Source organism: Tursiops truncatus, chromosome 3 (genome assembly GCF_011762595.2).
Source record: "Tursiops truncatus isolate mTurTru1 chromosome 3, mTurTru1.mat.Y, whole genome shotgun sequence".
Taxonomy (NCBI): domain Eukaryota; kingdom Metazoa; phylum Chordata; class Mammalia; order Artiodactyla; family Delphinidae; genus Tursiops; species Tursiops truncatus.
The window spans coordinates 90,766,115-90,784,879 of NC_047036.1; the positions used below are offsets into that span (position 1 = coordinate 90,766,115).

At 39.4% G+C, this 18,765-nt stretch overlaps 1 protein-coding gene across 1 annotated transcript in view; it reads left to right on the top strand.

The window, feature by feature from the left end:
• The window catches only part of CAMK4 (calcium/calmodulin dependent protein kinase IV), a 227,772-nt gene that overhangs the window by 187,806 nt on the left and 21,201 nt on the right, over positions 1-18,765 (top strand). The window contains exons 7-8 of the mRNA XM_019940814.3: positions 1,681-1,771; positions 3,796-3,870. Of these exons, the coding sequence (XP_019796373.1) occupies positions 1,681-1,771; positions 3,796-3,870 (166 nt within the window). The remainder of the gene's footprint in view (positions 1-1,680; positions 1,772-3,795; positions 3,871-18,765) is intronic.

The window sequence follows — 18,765 nt, forward strand, 5'->3', positions numbered from 1 at the left end:
AGCACCCTGGCAGCTTTTTCTCTTAACCCAACAGAAAGATAGGCAAAGGATTTGAATGGGCATTTTATGAAAAGGAAAACCAGTAAAGGTATGAAAAGAAGCTAGACTATACCAGTAAACAGAGAAAGACAAATTAAACAAAACTTAAGGTATAATTTTTATACTCCAGCTCAGCAAAAGTTAAAAATATAAATTTTGTAAAGATATTAGGAAAACATATACACTTACAATGTTTATGTGAGTAAATACTGATGGAGTCTTTTAGGAAAGTGATTTTGCAGTATATATTAAAATTAAAAGTCTATATACCTTTTAACCCCACCAGACCTGCTTCCAGGTATCTGTCCTAGAGAAACACCAGCAAAAATACTCAAATATCCAAGTACTGACGGTTTATTAATGCATTATTTGTAATTTTTAAAAACTTGAATGTCCATCAAAATGGGAATAGCAAAATAAAAAGTGATGGACATCAAACAAAAACTGGATGCAAGGATTAAATAAAATAAGCTGTGGTGACATGTGGGAAAGATTTCAAAGACATGTTAAGTGAAAAAAAGATCAGTGTAAAAACTTTTATTAATGATACATTGATGTAAGAAAATGGAAAAATCAGGGATATTTCTTTGTATACATATATTCATATTTGTAAATGCATAGAAAAAAGTTCAGACCATTTCAAACTGATGAATGATTGCTTTTGGAGAGGACCTAAGGCTTCCCCTGGAAGAGAAGCAGGGTCGGGTAGAACTTTTAACATTCACAATGAGAGTATGTTACATGTTTAATTACACATGATTTACAAAATAATTTAAAATGTAATAAAATGAATGGAGTTGTTAGAGGTAATTTTTAAGATAATCTCAAGTATAATACTCTATACTGATAGCTGGATATACTAATCCTCAGAAGAGTCTATGAGAGCATTCATTGTCATTAAACAATATTTTTCATATTAAGGGTAGTTCTCTATAATAATTACTCACATCTAAATGTCTGTTCAAATGATAATTAAGAAATCTTTGCTATGGTTGTGAACTTCTAAGATGACACATACAATTATGCTTTTCAGATAATAAATCAGACAAATTTCAACACAGAGCACCTTGACTTTATTATAATAATAATTAGCCAAGGGCTTCCCTGGTGGCGCAGTGGTTGAGAGTCCGCCTGCCGATGCAGGGGACACGGGTTCATGCCCCGGTCCGGGAAGATCCCACATGCCACAGAGCGGCTGGGCCCGTAAGCCATGGCCGCTGAGCCTGCGTGTACGGAGCCTGTGCTCCACAACGGGAGAGGCCACAACAGTGAGAGGCCCATGTACGCAAAAAAAAAAAAAATAATAATAATAATAATAATAATTAGCCAATTTGAGCTGATATGGTAATATGCATATGAGAACTGCAACCAATATTCTCTGAGAAGTAAATATTTTATTTCTGGCAGTTGGTTCTATACAATTTAAATTGCATTTCACTTTTAGGAAAATATGTGTAAGCTATTCTCAAATGACATATAGTTTAAAACATATTTTCCCTTATGGTGTTTATTTTTAAATCATAGTATGTGTGTTGTTGAATCACATAACTTAGTAAAAAATTATTATAATTCTGGAAAGATTAAATGTTGGAACCATAAATATAATTATATGAATGTTACTTAATTATTTTCCCTGCTTAGTACCTACATGAAAATGGGATTGTCCATCGTGATCTCAAACCAGAGAACCTTCTCTATGCAACTCCAGCCCCAGATGCACCACTCAAAATTGGTATGTTTCCTGATGTCTTATGATCCCTTTTCCTAAAGCAGAAGAAATTTATTCCACGGAATTTGTAAATATTGCTCTGTCCAGTTTTGCCTCCATTCAATTTCCTCAAATATTGGTGTCTGTAAAGGAATAATGCATTGTTTTGGAAGTCTGTGCTCTTTCCTGGAATATTTACCTGAATTAGTGCATAGAAGGTGGTGCTTCATTGCTGGACACACAAAGGAATCACAGCTCTTGGAAATGACAGGGATTTCAGGAGGTGACCTTGTATTTTGTAGATAAGTTTATATAGTAGAAAATCACAGATTACATGACACTTCTTATTGCACAAGTTAGTTGGAGCTTAATTTTAGGTAATGAAGAACTTTGACACAAAATGCTTAGTACATATCAGTGAATTTGGGCTCTGAATCATTTGTTTATATGAACAGAGATAAATTGAGATCTGTATTTCCTAAAGTACACTCCACAGAACACTGGTCCTCAGTTGAGTGGTCCCTTTGGTGGGGGGAATGGTTTGTGGAGGTGCTAAGTTTGGTCAAGTAAGTTAAGAAATGCCAACTTACAGTTAAACAAGATTTTTATTTCTGCAGGACTTTTGAGAAAGTTAAAAATGCTAATGTGTAGAGTGACATCTAAATTAGTGTCTGTGAGGCTTTTTCCAAACCTTATTTGACTCTGGAAAGCTTGGTTTGGTTTTTTTCCCCCAGTAAACACTCTGAAGAACTACAAAGATGGTTTGGGAAGTTCTGATCTACCCAAAGAGATCATTAAATCATCATTTTAGAAAAACATGTATTAAATTTTACTTTCCATGTCCCTTACAGAGCAAATCTTTGTTTGCAAAAATAATTATAAAATTTATTTTAGGTGAAATCTCCTTAGTAGAATCTGTACTAAATCCTGTAAAGGGCATTGCTTTTTTGGCGCTGTCTTTTATAATGCTAATCTGATGAGTTCACTGCATTTATAAATGTTAACACTTTTGAAAATTAAGTCGTACATATCATGGAAGAGCTCAGACAACATAATGTGCTTTATGAATGCAAGAACCTAAAGAAAAAATACTGAAGTCGTGCTGGGCAGCCAGCTTGTTCTCATAATCACTCCTGAAAGGCAGTGGGCAGCAGGGAGGCTTCCATTTCCTTTAACATCACTTTCAAAGATTTTATCCTTCAAGAAATTTCTTTAAATGGATGGATAGATACTAATTTAGACAGGAGAGCCTTTCTTTCTGAAGGACTTCCTGCTGCTTTTTCTGATAAGGATCAGCAGCACCTCCATGGAAATGTGGGTTTATCTTTGAAGTCTAAAATGGCATCAATTCTGTACCTGTCTCTCTTGAAGAATGGCCTTGAACTGTTTCCTTATGTTTCCTGGGTGAGAAGGATGTAGCCCAGCAAATAGACCATAATGGTAGCAACTTTTGTTAATGTTTTATCTAGGTACCATTCTGAGAAATAAATAAGAATTTTTGCACAAAGTTATATGTTCCTCATACAAGAGTAAATTCTTATCCGTCAAATATACTAGAGAACAAAATTACTTATTTTGAAGCAGAATAAACCTTTGATATTTCTGTTCATTTTACTGACATTTACAAAAGTCTAATTTTTTATTTTGATTTCTTCCAGTGGATTAAAAGTTCTGAATTATATCAATAATTCTATACTGTTCTTTAGAGTTAGTTTCAAATCTCAGAATTAATATTAGACAAAATATATCTGTCACAACTATTATTTCAAGAAGAAATAGCTTATTTACTGAAAGCTAGTAATTATAGAGAAGAGCATAACATGTATTTGGGAGTCATGGGGTATTTTTTTTCCAATTTAAAGCAAGGCATGAATTATTATTTAGTTTTTTTTAGTTTACTGTCCCAGGTGACTGGCCCCTATCTATATCCACCCCAACGTCAAATACAAACAAATAAATAAGTTTTACTTTCAATAACAAAAAAGTAATCTGTCATCATATAAAAGCTGAGAAATGACTCACTTCATTAAATTTTTTTCTTATCTCAGCTGATTTTGGGCTCTCTAAAATCGTGGAACATCAAGTGCTCATGAAGACAGTATGCGGAACCCCAGGGTACTGCGGTATGTTCTTTAATACCGATATTTTACTTTTATTGTATTCAATGATCTGATCTTTTTTAACTCCTAATATCTCTATTTGAAACACAATTTGATGTAAGTCTCCATGAGGAAGGCATATATAAATGACATTCAGACCACCTGTTGTTCTGCATGAGGGGTTCAATGATGTTGATTTCAGGGCACCCCTGTTAAGACAGCAGGGGGGAGGGGGGCCCTCAGAAGGAAGGACTGGGTGTTCTGTACCTGCTTTTAGGTAGTAGCTACTCTTGGACCCACTCAGGAATAGAAAGACAGTCACTGGGGAAAAGGGCAGGGAAACAGCACTGTGGTTGGGATTAAAGCCATGAGCCCTTTGTTACTTTACTTATTTGCTTTTACTCAGGAAGGTGTGTGAGGAGAGCATATATCATTAATTCCAATGGTGTATAAGACTACAGTGAGAGAGGGGTAGCCCATAGTTCTCATGGATGGCACTGGCCTAGCCTCACTAGGACAACGGCTTTAGGTGGGGTTTCACCGCCAGAGTCCCCCAGAGATGAGCTGTGGGACAGTCCTCCCATCCTCTTGCCCAGTCTCCCAGAATGGGCTGAAGGTACCCTGAGTACAGTTCATAATCCAGAGACAGAACAATAGCATTTGATCCAAGCCAGCATGAAGCTCGCCCTTCTTTCCTTGACAGCTATATTAATCTGGGAACAACCTAAAAGCCAATAAAGCTTGCAAAAATTATCAAGAATTTCTAAAGTTTTTCTGACTAATGAATATGTCACAAATTAATTAAAATCTGGATTACAAAGAAAAGAGACAAGACTTCAAGTTACCAGTCATAAGATTAGCTATCATTCTCTCTTAGGATCATCGTCTTTTTACACAAATCTTCCTTCACTCGCTCATCTCTTCAGCAAAATCACCTGCTGTATTTCAGGCCAGTGCTTGGCACCAGGAAGATGCATTTCTTGCCTCCACCCCCATCCCCAGGGGTTCACAATCTATAGGGGAACAGACATGAAACCAAAAAAGTATCGCATCTTAGGAAATACCAGGTTATGCATATGGAAAGGCCTTTATGGAGACACAGGAGAAGGGTGGTATTTGGAGTTATCTGTCTAATTCTTCTATGGCATTTATATTTGTTAGTCACCCCACCTCAGAAATAGGCACATAAGAACTACATTACTAACTCATTGTAACAACTTTTGAATTCATAGAAATCAGACTGGAGAGGTGCAGTAAGATAGTCACTGAAGCAAACGTATGATTAAATTCACAGAATTTTAGTGCTGAAAGAAACTTTAATATTCATTTACTAACATTCTCATTTTACTAAGGTCAAAAGAGTATGACTTCCCCAAGATTCCACATCTAGTTATTAGTGGATCAGGGATGAGAATCCTGGTATACAATGTCCTGAAAACAGATTTATAGAATTCCCTATTCAAAAAAGCAACATAGATAAATCAGTATAGTTTTCCCTCATAGAAATATTTATCATTTATTGCTTTTAGTTTAAAATATTCTCTATTTTAATTTTTGAAGCCTCAAAAGTATTACTTGGTCATTGTAAGAAGTGAAAATCCAAACATGTGTAATCAATATTAACAGCCTCATTCATTCTTCCACACCAGTCTCCATGTTTCCATGTTCACATAAACATTTTATCATTTTGATTTTAACTAGCTAGTTTCCCTGGTCTAAAATAATAATATTTTAGATTACTTTCTTGCAGCTGAATTGTTCATAAATCCAGTAAGTGCACAGAATTGTGTACCTATCTTTCTGTTAAATCTTTACATTGTGCCAAATATTCTTCTTCTGGATCTTAAGATCCTTGAGGACAGGAGTAATTTATCAATTAGGAGTAAACTCAGAAAACTAAAAATAACTATGGCTTAAACAAGACAGAAGTTAATTTCTCTGATGCTAGAGGTCTAGAGATAGGCAATCCTGATGGGTTCCACAGCTATGGCTCTGCAGGTGTGGTGGATCTCAGTGTCAGGGATTCAGACTTTTCCTGTCTTACTCTCCCATTCCTGAGTATGTTTCCTCACAGTCCAAAATGGCTGCTTGAAATCAGTCATTATATCTGCATTCTACACAACCAGAAGGAAACAAATCTAAAAAAGAGTGCACATTTTCACTGTTAAACCGGCTTGCTGAAGCCCCACATGTCACTTCCACTTATATCTTATTAGCCAGTACTTAGTTATAGCCTCCACACTGCCAGTACTTAGTTATAGCCTCCACACTGCCAGGGAAACTGGCAATATGTCCCTTGGCTGCACGTGCTGCTGTCCCAAATGAATTCAGGGTTCTATTACAAAGAATGAATATTGCATTAGACGACTCACTATCTCTACCACAGGCTTATGAGTAAGATTTTCATTCTCAGAAAAAAATGTGAGGACTTTCCTGGTAGTCCAGTGGTTGAGAATCCGCCTTCCAATGCAGGGGACGTGCGTTCGATCCCTGGTCTGGGAACTAAGATCCCACAAGCTGCAGGGCGGCTAAGCCCGCATGCTCTAGAGCCCACGCGCCACAACTAGAAAGAAGCCCGCATGCCGCCACTAAGACCTGATGCAGCCAAATAAATTAATAAGTAAATAAATATTTTTTTAATGTGGAAACCATTGCAGTATGTTCCCTATAGGCATGCTCTTTTTCATTTTCCTTAGAACTGTTAGCGGACAGCCTATCACCCTTCCCTTCTAATGATGCCGTGTGAACTTTTCCTTTCTCTAATTCATATGTCCTTATTTGTCCTCATCCTGAATTTCTTTCCTGCCTCCAGATCCTGCCAACAATATGGAGAAAAATAAGAACCTTGAATTTAGTACTATGTGCCAAATGGGGTTGCCTGTTTGTGACCACTAATTGCTGACCAATTGACAGAAGCATTGAAAGAGGATTGAGAAAAGAATGAGACAACAAATTAAGGATTTCCCACAAGAATAAAGCTGGTGGACAATTTAGTAATCATTATCTAATACTGAACAATAAGTATTCCAGGGAGGTAGGTAGGTTGGAGAAATTCTCTGAGACTTGAGCAGCCCTGAAATTGAAGGATCAGGGAGAACTTACCCTAGTGATCTCTCAGGGTCCCTGCAGTGACTAAGAGATAGCAGTCCTTTCAGTGGCTTTAATAATAGTGATAAGAGGGACTTCCCCAATGGTCCGGTGGTAAAGAATCCACCTTCCCATGCAGAGGATGTGGGTTCGATCCCTGGTTGGGGAAGTAAGATCCCACATGCCGAGGGGCAACTAAGCCCGTGCGCCACAACTACTGAGCCCATGCACCTCAACTAGAGAGCCTGCGTACCACAAACTATAGAGCCCATGCGCTCTGGAGCCCACGCGCCATAACTAGAGAGAGAAAACCTGCACGCCGCAACTAGAGAGAAGCCCGCATGCCGCAACGAAGATCCCACGGGCAGCCAAAATATAAATAAATAAATAAATAATAATAATAGTGATAAGAGCAAATCTTTCTTGCAGCAGTACAGAATGGTCATTCTATGAATGAATGATTCATTCACTGATAAAATGAACATTGAATGTCTAATAGACTCCATGTTAGTCACTGAGATTATAAGAGTGAACACAGTATGATCTTGCCCTTTAAGGATTTCATAGGCTATAAAAGAAGAAAGACCTGTACACATAAATCAAAATTTGTTGTAATAAGTTAGATATTTATCTGAGCCAAAGGCTCAAGCATTTAGAGGGGAGGGAACAATTAATCCTTCTTAGATGGACCTTTACAGAGGAGGGGTACTAAAGGATTAGTAGGAGTTCAACAAGTGAAGAGGTGGCCACAAGGCATTGTTTGTCAGCAAGCACAGGAAGAGAAAAGTCAGAGGAGTGGTAGCATCTGAAAAGTTCAGGGACTGTTAGTTACTTTGTCACTTTGCATGACTGGAACATAGAGTCTTTGGTACAGAGAATACAGATGGACTTGGAAAAGTAGGATGGACCAAATGTTAAAAGAATCTGTACATTAGGCTAAGGAATTCAGACTTGCTTTGGTAGATAATAGTGATCCAGCAAAGGTTCTTAATCAGGGCAATTATATTTTTAAATCAAACCTGTATTTTATAAATACCTTGATAATGACATTATGACAGATGGATTTGAGAGAGAAAAGAGATCAAAAGAAGACAAATTAGAAAGCTATTGTAAATGCTCTTTCCTGTCACTCCATAAACAGCTTCTCAGTGAATAATGTATTCAATCTACTCCTAAATCCAATCGTTTATTTTTTTAATATAAAGTTATTGTAAGGCTTCCCTGGTGGCACAGTGGTTGAGAGTCTGCCTGCCGATGTAGGGGACACAGGTTCGTGCCCCGGTCCGGGAAGATCCCACATGCCGCGGAGTGGCTGGGCCCGTGAGCCATGGCTGCTGAGTCTGTGCGTCCAGAGCCTGTGCTCTGCAACGGGAGAGACCACAACAGTGAGAGGCCCGTGTACCGCAAAAAAAAAAAAAAAAAAAAAAATTATTGTAAAAATACTATTTCAGATGCTTGTCTTTGCCATCTTATAAGACAGGCCCATCTTACAGATAATGCCATCTCATAATGGAGGCTTATTTTCCATTTGCTGTTTTTTTCCCTGCAGATATCCATATCACCCTTGAGGCTGTGTAATGGGGAAAAAGGGAATTGAGTGGGTGAACAAGATCAAGATAATCCTTCCACTCTGCTATAGGTAGAGACTCATCAGGAAGTAGTAATTTGCTCTATTATACAGAAAGGAGGAGAAAGCAGCAAGGAAGCTGGGGCAGGGGTGGAGATTGAGAGAGAAAATATAAGTGCTTTGTGGACTCTAAAGTGGTAAACGTATGTATGGAATTACTATTATATAGGCTGAGGCAGGCTTAGAAATCAAAAACAATAAAGTTCAATGTATTTAATTTAAAAAGTAAAGTTCATAATGTATATAAAGAGGGAGGACTTCCCTGTTGGTGCAGTGGTTAGGAATCTGCCTGCCAGTGCAGGGGACAGTTTCAAGCCCTGGTCCGGGAAGATCCCATGTGCCATGGAGCAACTAAACCCATGCACCACAACTACTGAGACTGCATGCCACAACTACTGAAGCCCGTGCACCTAGAGCCTGTGCTCCAAAGCAAGAGAAGCCACCGCAATGAGAAGCCCACGTACTGCAACAATGCAACTAGAGAAAGCCCGCGCGCAGCACCGAAGACCCAGCACAACCAAAAAATAAATAAATAAACTTTAAAAATAATAATAATATATATAAAGAGACATATATTCATACATACTCTTGGTCCACAGGAAATACACTAGAATATTACCTCCAAGTGGGAGCAAAGGAGGGGGCAGGATTTTAAGGATACACTGAAAGCATTGAAAAAGCTGAGTTAGGGAAAAACAGAAGTCCCAGTAACACCAGGGCACAGGAAATAGGTGATCTAGAGCGGAGGAAAGATGCAGGGTTTTGAATTTTTTTTAATGTAATATAGTAATATTTATATTCATCTGTCTTATAAACAATTAGACCATTTATAGACAAGGCTGAAGCTCTCTTTGAGGATCAACCTCAATTCTAGCCCTTTCTCCCTTCACCACATATAAGTACTGTCATCAGTTTGCCATGTAACCTTCTGAGAATATTTAGGTGAGGCGGGAACTGTTCATTTATAGAATGATCTGGAAATTAAACGCAAGAGCAAAACTGGCAAGAATCACTGTCGTGCTATGGAAAGCATTACTTTACACAGAGACTTTACATTTAACTTGGAACAGTGACAGAGAGGGGAAGGCTGACCTTGTTTCCTTGCTTGATGTAAGGACGATTACATCCTAGGTCAATTATCCTTATGTACGCTGCGTCTAGTTTTTTGAATAGAAGGGTTTTTTCAATTACATCTTTGGAGAGAGTGGGTATCTATGTGATACCATCTGTCATTTGTCAGGAAATTAAAAAAGGAAAGTTACCCAATCAGTCTCACTTATAGAACCTTTGCCCCAGGCTATTAATAACAGAGAGTTCTCCTATAAGTGAATCTCAAAAGAAAAAATATCACAGATGTTGTGTGTTTAAGCAAATACTCATTATTTCCAGGGAAATCTGCCCAGTCAAAACTAAACTCCAGGCCAGAAAACTAAAATTTGTGATCCAGATAAATGGAATCAATGACTAGTGCTCTAACATAGTCCATGAGGGGGTCAACACTGAAGAAGTTCTCAAAATCTTGTTGTTGGGAAAAGAAACAGGTCTCAAGAAAAAAAAAATCCATTGGGCCATGGCTCCTGATAAATGTGCTGCAATATAACTATGCAATATTACTTCCAAAATATCTTAACTGGCTCAGATATTTGAGGCTTGAATTCTGTGGGTGTTCAGACCTACCCATGCCCATCACAGAAAAGAAATACAAGCTGTTAGAGTAGAAAAGAAACCAGTGTGGAAGTTGTTAGATAAAAGAATGTTTCTGTCTAATACCAAGTATCTAATTTATTTATAGGCTTAGTTAATTAAACTATATGTGTTCATATTTTACACTCCTACTTGTCTGTTTATCCAAATTCTATTTTCAGGGTCCAGAAGCTGTTAAGAATTTATTTCCTCTTGGCATTTGCCAGGTCTTATTATTATAGGGATAATCCTTCCTTGTTACCACATGCTATGTTCTAAAGAAATAACCTATTACATTCACTCTACGAAAATCATAATTTTCAACAGTCTACAGTCAGAAGAGATTTCTATCTACATGCACACACATTACCTTAAAAATATCGGAAAATTTAAGTGAGATAAAAGAAGTAAATTTAATAGTCTAAAATACAAGCTTTCAGGATAGTTTCATGTTTTCGTTCTTTTCTAGAACACTAAATAGTTAAGGTGAAATAGTGAGTACCCAATTACATTGATAACCTAATCAAGTAGGGGATTATCTCGCCTGAGAGCTAATTAAAAACCCACAATGATGCCTTCCTTTTTGCAATGAAGTTTAAAAAAAAAAAAAAACACTAGAAGAAATAAACATATAGTAAAATGTCATCTGCACTGTGTATAAGTTTCCCCTTGACAGGCTGGTGTGTGTACACTAGGGTTCCCATGGGGCTTGTTGACAATAGGAAGGGAGTAGGGAAGGCTCGAGGAAGAAAGCAAAGAACGATAAGCAGGTTGGTCCCAGATCCATCTCCCCTTCCTGAGCACAGCCCTTCGTTTTCCCTGAGATATGCTAAGTCCCCAAAGCCATCATAGGATTGTCCCCGGCATGCTAGCAGTGCCTGATCCAAATGAACAAGTGCCAGGTAAAGGGAAAAGTGGGACTGGGGATAGACACAGGAGTGATGAGGAAAGGTTGTAGCTCATCTTGTTCTTGACCTTGCAGAAGGACAGGGACTCTGCAGGTTGAGTGCAGGCTTATTTTAAGCTGTCTTGGAAATTTTAAACTTAGAGGAAAATGAGTCTCTTGAGGCCTTTGTGTTGGTCTGATACTGACCTAAACCAAGGGTATTCTGTGGAACTTTATTCTTTTTTCGTTTAATAAATATTTATTAAACTCCTATTATGCACCAGGCACTGTTCTAGGTGATATAGCAGCGATATAGCAGTGAAAAAATTTCTTCTTTAAGAAAGGTACATTTTAGTGGGAGAAGACAAATAATGAACAAAGTAAATGTGTAAATTATATAGAAAGAGGATATAATTTCTGTGGAAGAATATAGAGTTGGGAAAGGGGATAGGAAGTGCTGGGAGCCTGAGTTAATATTTAAACAGGTGTGATCAGTGAAGGCTTCACCTGAGAAGGGAACATAAGAGCAAAGACTTGAAAGAGGTAAGGGAGAGAGCAAGCAACATGGATATCTAGGGAAAGAACATTCCAGGAAGAGGGGACAGAGCACACCGACCCTGAGGCAAGAAACAGTAGGCGGGCAAGAGTAGGCCGGAGAAGGGATCAGAGAGCTCCAGCTGGAAAGATATAGCTAACGTTAACTGAGATGAGGAAGACTTCGGGAGCAGCAGGTTTGGGGCTTGTTGATTTTGAGATGCCTGTTAGACATCCAAGTGGAGGTGACATGTGGGCAGAGGGGTGTATATGTCTAAAATTCAGGAGCAAGGGCGTGGCTGTTGATATAAATGTGGGCGTTATCAACATATAAATGCTATTTAAAGTCATGAGACTATCTAGCATCACCAAAGCAGAAAAGGAAATGACCCCCACTGATCCCTGGGCAACATCACCATTAGGAGGCCAGAGAGAAGAGAAGAAACCACATTATCATTGAGACTGTCAAATAGTAGAAGCTCCACAGGACAGAACTAGAAATCATGAATAGATGTTGTAAAGCACGGATTTGAGCTCAATACACACAAAACAATGTTCTCACATCTAAAGCTGTCAGCAGTATAAGGGGCTGCCTCCCTAGCTTGGGAAAAGGTCACAAAAGCTGATTGACTCATCTCGCGGGATTTAGGGTTATCAACAAGGAGAGGGAGGAAGAGTCCTACAAATTTCTTCATCACCCATATGGTATTAAATAATATTACCACAAAATCTGTGTGTACATTCTATATGTATAAACTAAGTTTAGGACAACCACTCAGTTAAATCAAAGTTAACCACGTATATTTTGGCCTGAGATGGCTGATAAAATTGAGTCTAAAGAGTCACCAACATCATCCCCTCACTTCTCTTGCTCCTTTTAGTTTAGAGACAATCTTTTAATGTACTGTTAATCCTTAACTTCTGGGTCTCAATATCACAAATCATTTTCTGTGCCCACTTCCTTATAATTGTAAGAGACTACTTCAAGAACAGAACCAACTGTGCCGGAGAATTCACATGCCATGAGGATTCAGCTCTATTATTACATATGTGAGGGTGGAATGATGGGAGGAAAAGAGGTCTAAAGGGAGAGGTGATTGATGGCAAGTGGGTAGAAGACTTGCTTAAAACGTATTATTTGGGCCCTGAACACCCACAAAATGTTCCATTTTAGAATGTTTGCTACAGGAAGGATATGCATAAAATAAACATTAAAAGTTTCAAAAGAATTATTATTGATAATTATCAGTAAGATGTATAGCGTCTTTGGAGAAAAACACAGTATTTGCCATACTTAACACATGAGACAGAGTTTGAATGCTAAGTCCATTACTTTATATCTGCATCTTCATTTAAAAAAGAGATTCTTACATAACGTTAATATTAGGATGAGTTGGGTTAATTTATTGATGTGGTTTATTTATTTATACTCTACCTTATCCCACAAAAAATGGGAAGGCAGCTTTTCAACGGTTAACACTCCTTTGCTGTCCCTCAGCCAGCATCCATCACAGCTTTAAAGTGACCAGGAGAGTTGGTATGATTAAGATTTGGAACAAATAGTGATTACTCCAAGATGGGAGAGCTCAATGGAATCATAGAAAAGTGAATTCCATAGAAATGAAACTTTCACAGGCTAATTAAAATAAGTCGCGTTTCTTTTTTCCTCTTCTGAAAGCACTAGGTGTTCTCACATATTTGATTTTCTCTTCAGGGTATTATTAAAAATTTCAAAAAGTAAAGTGAAGAAAGTAAACAGGCTCTTTCTTCACCCATTTATAAGATTTATACAGAGAGAACTGTCATACAATTCATGTGGCAAGGAAGACTTTTTTTTTTTTTTTTTTTTTTGCGGTACGCGGGCCTCTCACTGCTGTGGCCTCTCCCGTTGCGGAGCGCAGGCTCCGGACGCGCAGGCTCAGCGGCCATGGCTCACGGGCCCAGCCGCTCCACAGCATGTGGGATCTTCCCGGACCGGGACACGAACCCGTGTCCCCTGCATCGGCAGGTGGACTCTCAATCACTGCGCCACCAGGGAAGCCCAAGACTTTTTTAACAGCTAAAATGAAAAACATCAAGTGAGAGTTGGATTGCCTGATATTTGCTGTGTAAAAGATCAAGAGCCAAGGAAAATAGAAAAGCTGCATTGGAACATAAAGAGCCTATCACTTGTGTTTCAAAACATCCTGCAAACTTTTTTCTTGCCCTACACGAACAAGTTATAAATAACTAAAGTGACAGGGGCTTCAAATGCCTCCTCTGTCGTTCTCAAGCTTCCACAGCATGGCATGCAAGAATTGATAGTATTCTGAGATTCACTGTAGTAAAGTGACAAGGCTGCTCCTAGCCAGAGGCAACCCCCTCTGGAAGCATCTCAACTGTATCACAGTCTGATCCATTCCATACCTTTGTTATAACATGTAGCACTGGAACATCGCCTGGCTTCTCTGTTGTCAAAGCAAAAATTGCACTTGACAATGTTAAAAAGGTTGTGCCTTATTCTTGCCAAATGTATGTGACACCATCACAAAGGACCACACATGGTACAGATGCTAAGAAAAGCACAAGTTTGGAGTCTGCCCGGCTGTGGGCACTTGCTGCCACCTATAGGACGCTACCCTGAAGGCATTCTCCTCCCGGTTCCCAGGCCAAGTTAGGAACCAGGAAGAAGCAGAGAATTTCCAAACACTGCTCTTCTGCTTCTGGCAGATAAATCCTTCTCCTTCCTCCTTCCGAACTGCTCACTCCCCAGAGGCAAAGCTTAAAGAGACTTCTAGACGCTGTGCTAAGATGCCATGGATTTTTGTGGCCCCCAGAAAACTATGAATTCAAGATAAGCCTCTACAGTGAAAGCTCCACAGTGTTTTTTCCCTCAGCTGTGGTGGGCGGGGGAGTAGTTTTGTAAAGTCAGATTCAGGCCTTAAGATGAAAATAGATTTTTTTTTCCATTTTGCAATTGAGGTAGAGTTGATTGACAATATTATATTAGTTTCAGGTGTACAAAATAGTGATTCAAAATTTTTACAGTTTATACTCCATTTATAGTTATAAAATATTGGCTATATTTCCCATATGTTTTGAATGGTTAAAATGAAAATGTAGGAGAGAATTTAAAAACAAACGAACAAAGAAACCCCTGAACTAGTGGAATCTGCAGTCTGGCCTGGACCTGCCTCCCAGGCGCTGGATGCACCTGAGCCTCGCACACCGGCTTCGCTCCACCCACGCTGACTGCTCCGGTTCCCTAAGGGCCACTTGTTCCTTCTTGCCGCAAGGTCTCTTTACGTGTGCTTTCTCCATCCAAACCCTCTTCTGTCTCTTTCAACCACTACCTCTCCCCCTGCCTAGTTAACGTCTCTAGATCTTTTACATCTGTTTAAACTTTGCTTTCTCTGATCACATTTCTCCATCTTTCTGACCAGGTCAGCCCTCTATTAGAGCCACTCTCCCTCCAAGCGCTTCCGGTTACCACTTTACGTTTCTTCGTATGGTTTTCTTTCTTCTTTTTTTTTTTTTTTTAAAGGATACTTTAGAAAAATTATTTATTTAGTTATTTGGCTGTGCCAGGTCTTAGTTGCGGCACGCAGGCATCTTCGTTGAAGCTTGCAGGATCTAGTTCCCTGACTAGGGATGGAACCCCGGCCCCCTGCATTGGGAGCGCAGAGTCTTAACCACTAGACCACCAGGGAAGTCCCCGTATGATTTTCTTGATTCAGCATCTACCTCCCCCACCAAACTGTAAGCTCCGTGATGATGGAGACTTGTTCTCTGTAACTCCCCATTATTCGCCAGCACCACCCAACAGTATCTGTCATACAGCATGTGCTTAACAAATAGTTCATGATATATTAATTTATTAAATTTATTATAAATTAATTATTAAATGAGTGAGTGAATGAACCTGTTGATTTCATGCACCTTAGTCTCCCTTGGATTTGTCTCAAAACAGTTAACAGTAGTTTGAAAAAGTCTTCTGATAATGAATACCACTCTGTAGTTTTAACTCCATAGGTAGGAAGGGATCATAAAGCTCATCTAGGGCATTGACAAAATGAAGTGAACTAAATTACCCCTCTATTCTTCTCCTAGGACTTTAGGAAAAGAGGGAAAACCTAGCACCAATCAGTGTGTCACAGGCTATACCTGATACTTCTTATCTTAGAACCATTTTCAGTTACAGTGATTTTATTTAATAAAACGTAATTCATTCCAATCTTTATATGTACCTTCAATTGCTAGATATTGGAGTGTGAAGTGTCCTGGGAGTTCTGTAGCATTTAGTGTTTAATGAGCAATAACATAAATGATAAGATAACTTTAGGAAGTGGCAGAAAACTTGGATCTACTTAGAAGACAGCCAGGAAAATCAATAAATGACTATTGACTATTTCTGAAAAGATGGTTCTAAATCACTTACAATACATTTTTAAAAACTGTATTACACCTTGAAATGTTTTATCCCCCCATTTTGCATTTGTTTGTTTGTTTGTTTTGGCAACGAGGTAAGAAAATATATGAAGGACATCCAGAAGTGCTTATAGCATTAATAGTTGCACTAGTTGATGCCTTTTCTTGAACTGAACTGGAAGTAGTCAACTATTTCTCACTCTAAGAAAATCACAATTCTGTAGAATTACCTTCAAGGACATTTGATACCTAGGAGACTTGAAGCGCTGGCGTGCCAGCATCTGAAATGTATTCTAGAAAAGCTTTTGGCTCTTGGAAAGGGTTCAGATAGATTACAAGGATGTGTTCTGCTGGTTCTGAAGTCAAGGTCATATTAACTAATGAGTGAAAATATTTAAAGGTTACTGTGAATTGGTATCTAATTGTGTCTAGGAATTTAGGCATGTTTCACCCAAATCTTATATTAGGATTAGTAAATATTCAATAGGATAAATTCATTTAAAAAATTCTTTTTAAGAGGAATTTATGATGGAGGGGGAAAACGTTCTATATTCCTTTCATCTCAGTTAACCTCACTATGGAAAGTCTAGCTTTTCACACCACCAGTTTACTCACATTGCAGCATAAGGTCTTACAAGGAAATAACTTGCCTCTGGAGAGTAAGGTTGCACCCAGTGCTGTGAAGGGAGATCAGATATTGCCATATCAGCTAAGAAACCCAGATGCCCTCGAAAGTGGATTCAGAAAGGCTTTTGTTCCATGGTATTCACTTCGTTTGGGGCCCTTGGCCTGGGAGCTATGGAGGATGTCCTGAGAGAGCACCTGACCTTCGAGACAGCGTGCTGACCTCTGCACAGCACAGGACGGGAGGTTTGATTTCACTGGACCTGACAGGATAGGTGCCTGCAGGGCAGCAGACACAGTAGGCGCTCCGATGGGAGGGATGGGATTTCAGCAGGTTCTGTAGCAGGAGTGCTTGTCCTCTCTTCTTGCTTAAATTCTCATAACTATCCCTTTACGTACATCACAGTGGCTAAAACTCAAAGTAAACTTGGAAATTAGCTAGTTCAATTCATTTACTAGAGGTAAAAACCAAGACCCAGGAAATATAAGACTGTCCCCAACATATCTCTGTGTTTATGTTGAAATGTCAGTACGAGACTTGATAACGCTTCACGGATGTGGATACCTGGAGTGGGGAAGGGCACATGGTACTAACTGTGCATGCCAAATATGCATGTGTTCGGCTCCCTGACAGTAGCAGCCCTTCTGAAGTGGCAGCCGAACCTCAGTTCCCTTTGCACTATGATGAGCAAATCATTTTCGAGTGGGAGTTCAGTGCGGGGGCTGCTGCGGCCCAAAGGAACTGTCTGTGGGTACAGATGGCTCTAGAAACGGAAGCCAACCTGACAGAGAGAATGGTGTTGGCTTTGAGCGTGCATTTTTCTTAATTATCTTAATTAAATTTTAAAAGGAAAATATTCTAGGAATAATTTGCTCATAGATGAGAAAAACTTCTTGGCCCCAGATCCAGTTCCTTAAAGGGTGCATCTTGCTGAATTGCTTCTCAGAGTGCTAGAATGCACACCATCATTACACAGGCTCTTCATCTCCTATATTTTATGTAACACAGTTTCTACATAAAATATGAAGAGAATATTCTGGTTGGAAAAGGATGGAGAGAAGGGGATAGAATGGGAAGACATCAGTGGAAAATCTGCTGTGTTCCTTCCTGTAAATTAAATTCAGAGTCCCATGAGACCAGCTTCCTTTAGGAGCTCACTTTGACAATCTCCACCAATATTGACATTCCCAGGCTGCATGGACAAGGGATCCTGCTCTCCTGCCCCACTGAGGGAAGGAGAAGTGTGGTGCCCCTGTCCCCAAGGCCTCCCTCAAGGACCCCTCAGCATTCATCAATCAGCTCCTTCCTCAGGGGCCCTGCTGACACCTACAGACAGCACTTTTGTTCAAAATAGAAAGGGGCTACTCTGGGCTCTAAACCTGAGCCCTATTTCTACCTAGAGGGTAGAGCTCTCACTTCTTTTCTTCCTTTGTTAGTTAGGCAAACAAACAACACCTCCAATCCTCAGTGCAAACAGTTAGACCCAGTTAACTCTTCATTGTCACGGCTCTAAGGTAATAAAATCATGGAAGATCTCACTATTCTTTACTACTGGGCCAGGCCGTTTAATGGCTGAGAAGACCTTCCATTTTCACAATGGTGGGCAGGGCTGACAGGAGCAGCCTCCTTGTGCACAGGGAAGCCCCCTTTCTCAGTTCATAATCCCAAACTGACTGGGGACAGCTGCTCTCTGAGGACCTATGTGTAGTTCTCAGCACCGAGACATGTGCCAGGGCCCCTCCTAGCTCCTGTTCCAACCTTCCAGTACTAGAGACTTTCCAGTCCTCTCACTATCTGCCCTGCTCCCTGCCCTGCACGTTGTCAAACACACACACACTCATGGACACCCCAGGCGGCATGATTGTGCCTTTTTCCCCTTACTATGCTAAACTTTCATTTCTTTTCTATGTACACAGCTCCCTTTGTAGCAGAAATATAGCTCTATCTGATTTGAGCAGTATCATGATGTTCTGATGTAGAATATTACATTTAATAACTTTATTTTTATGCACCCCAAACACAGAGAGACTATAATGTCTCCCACTAAAATAGACGTAAGAATTTGTAGAC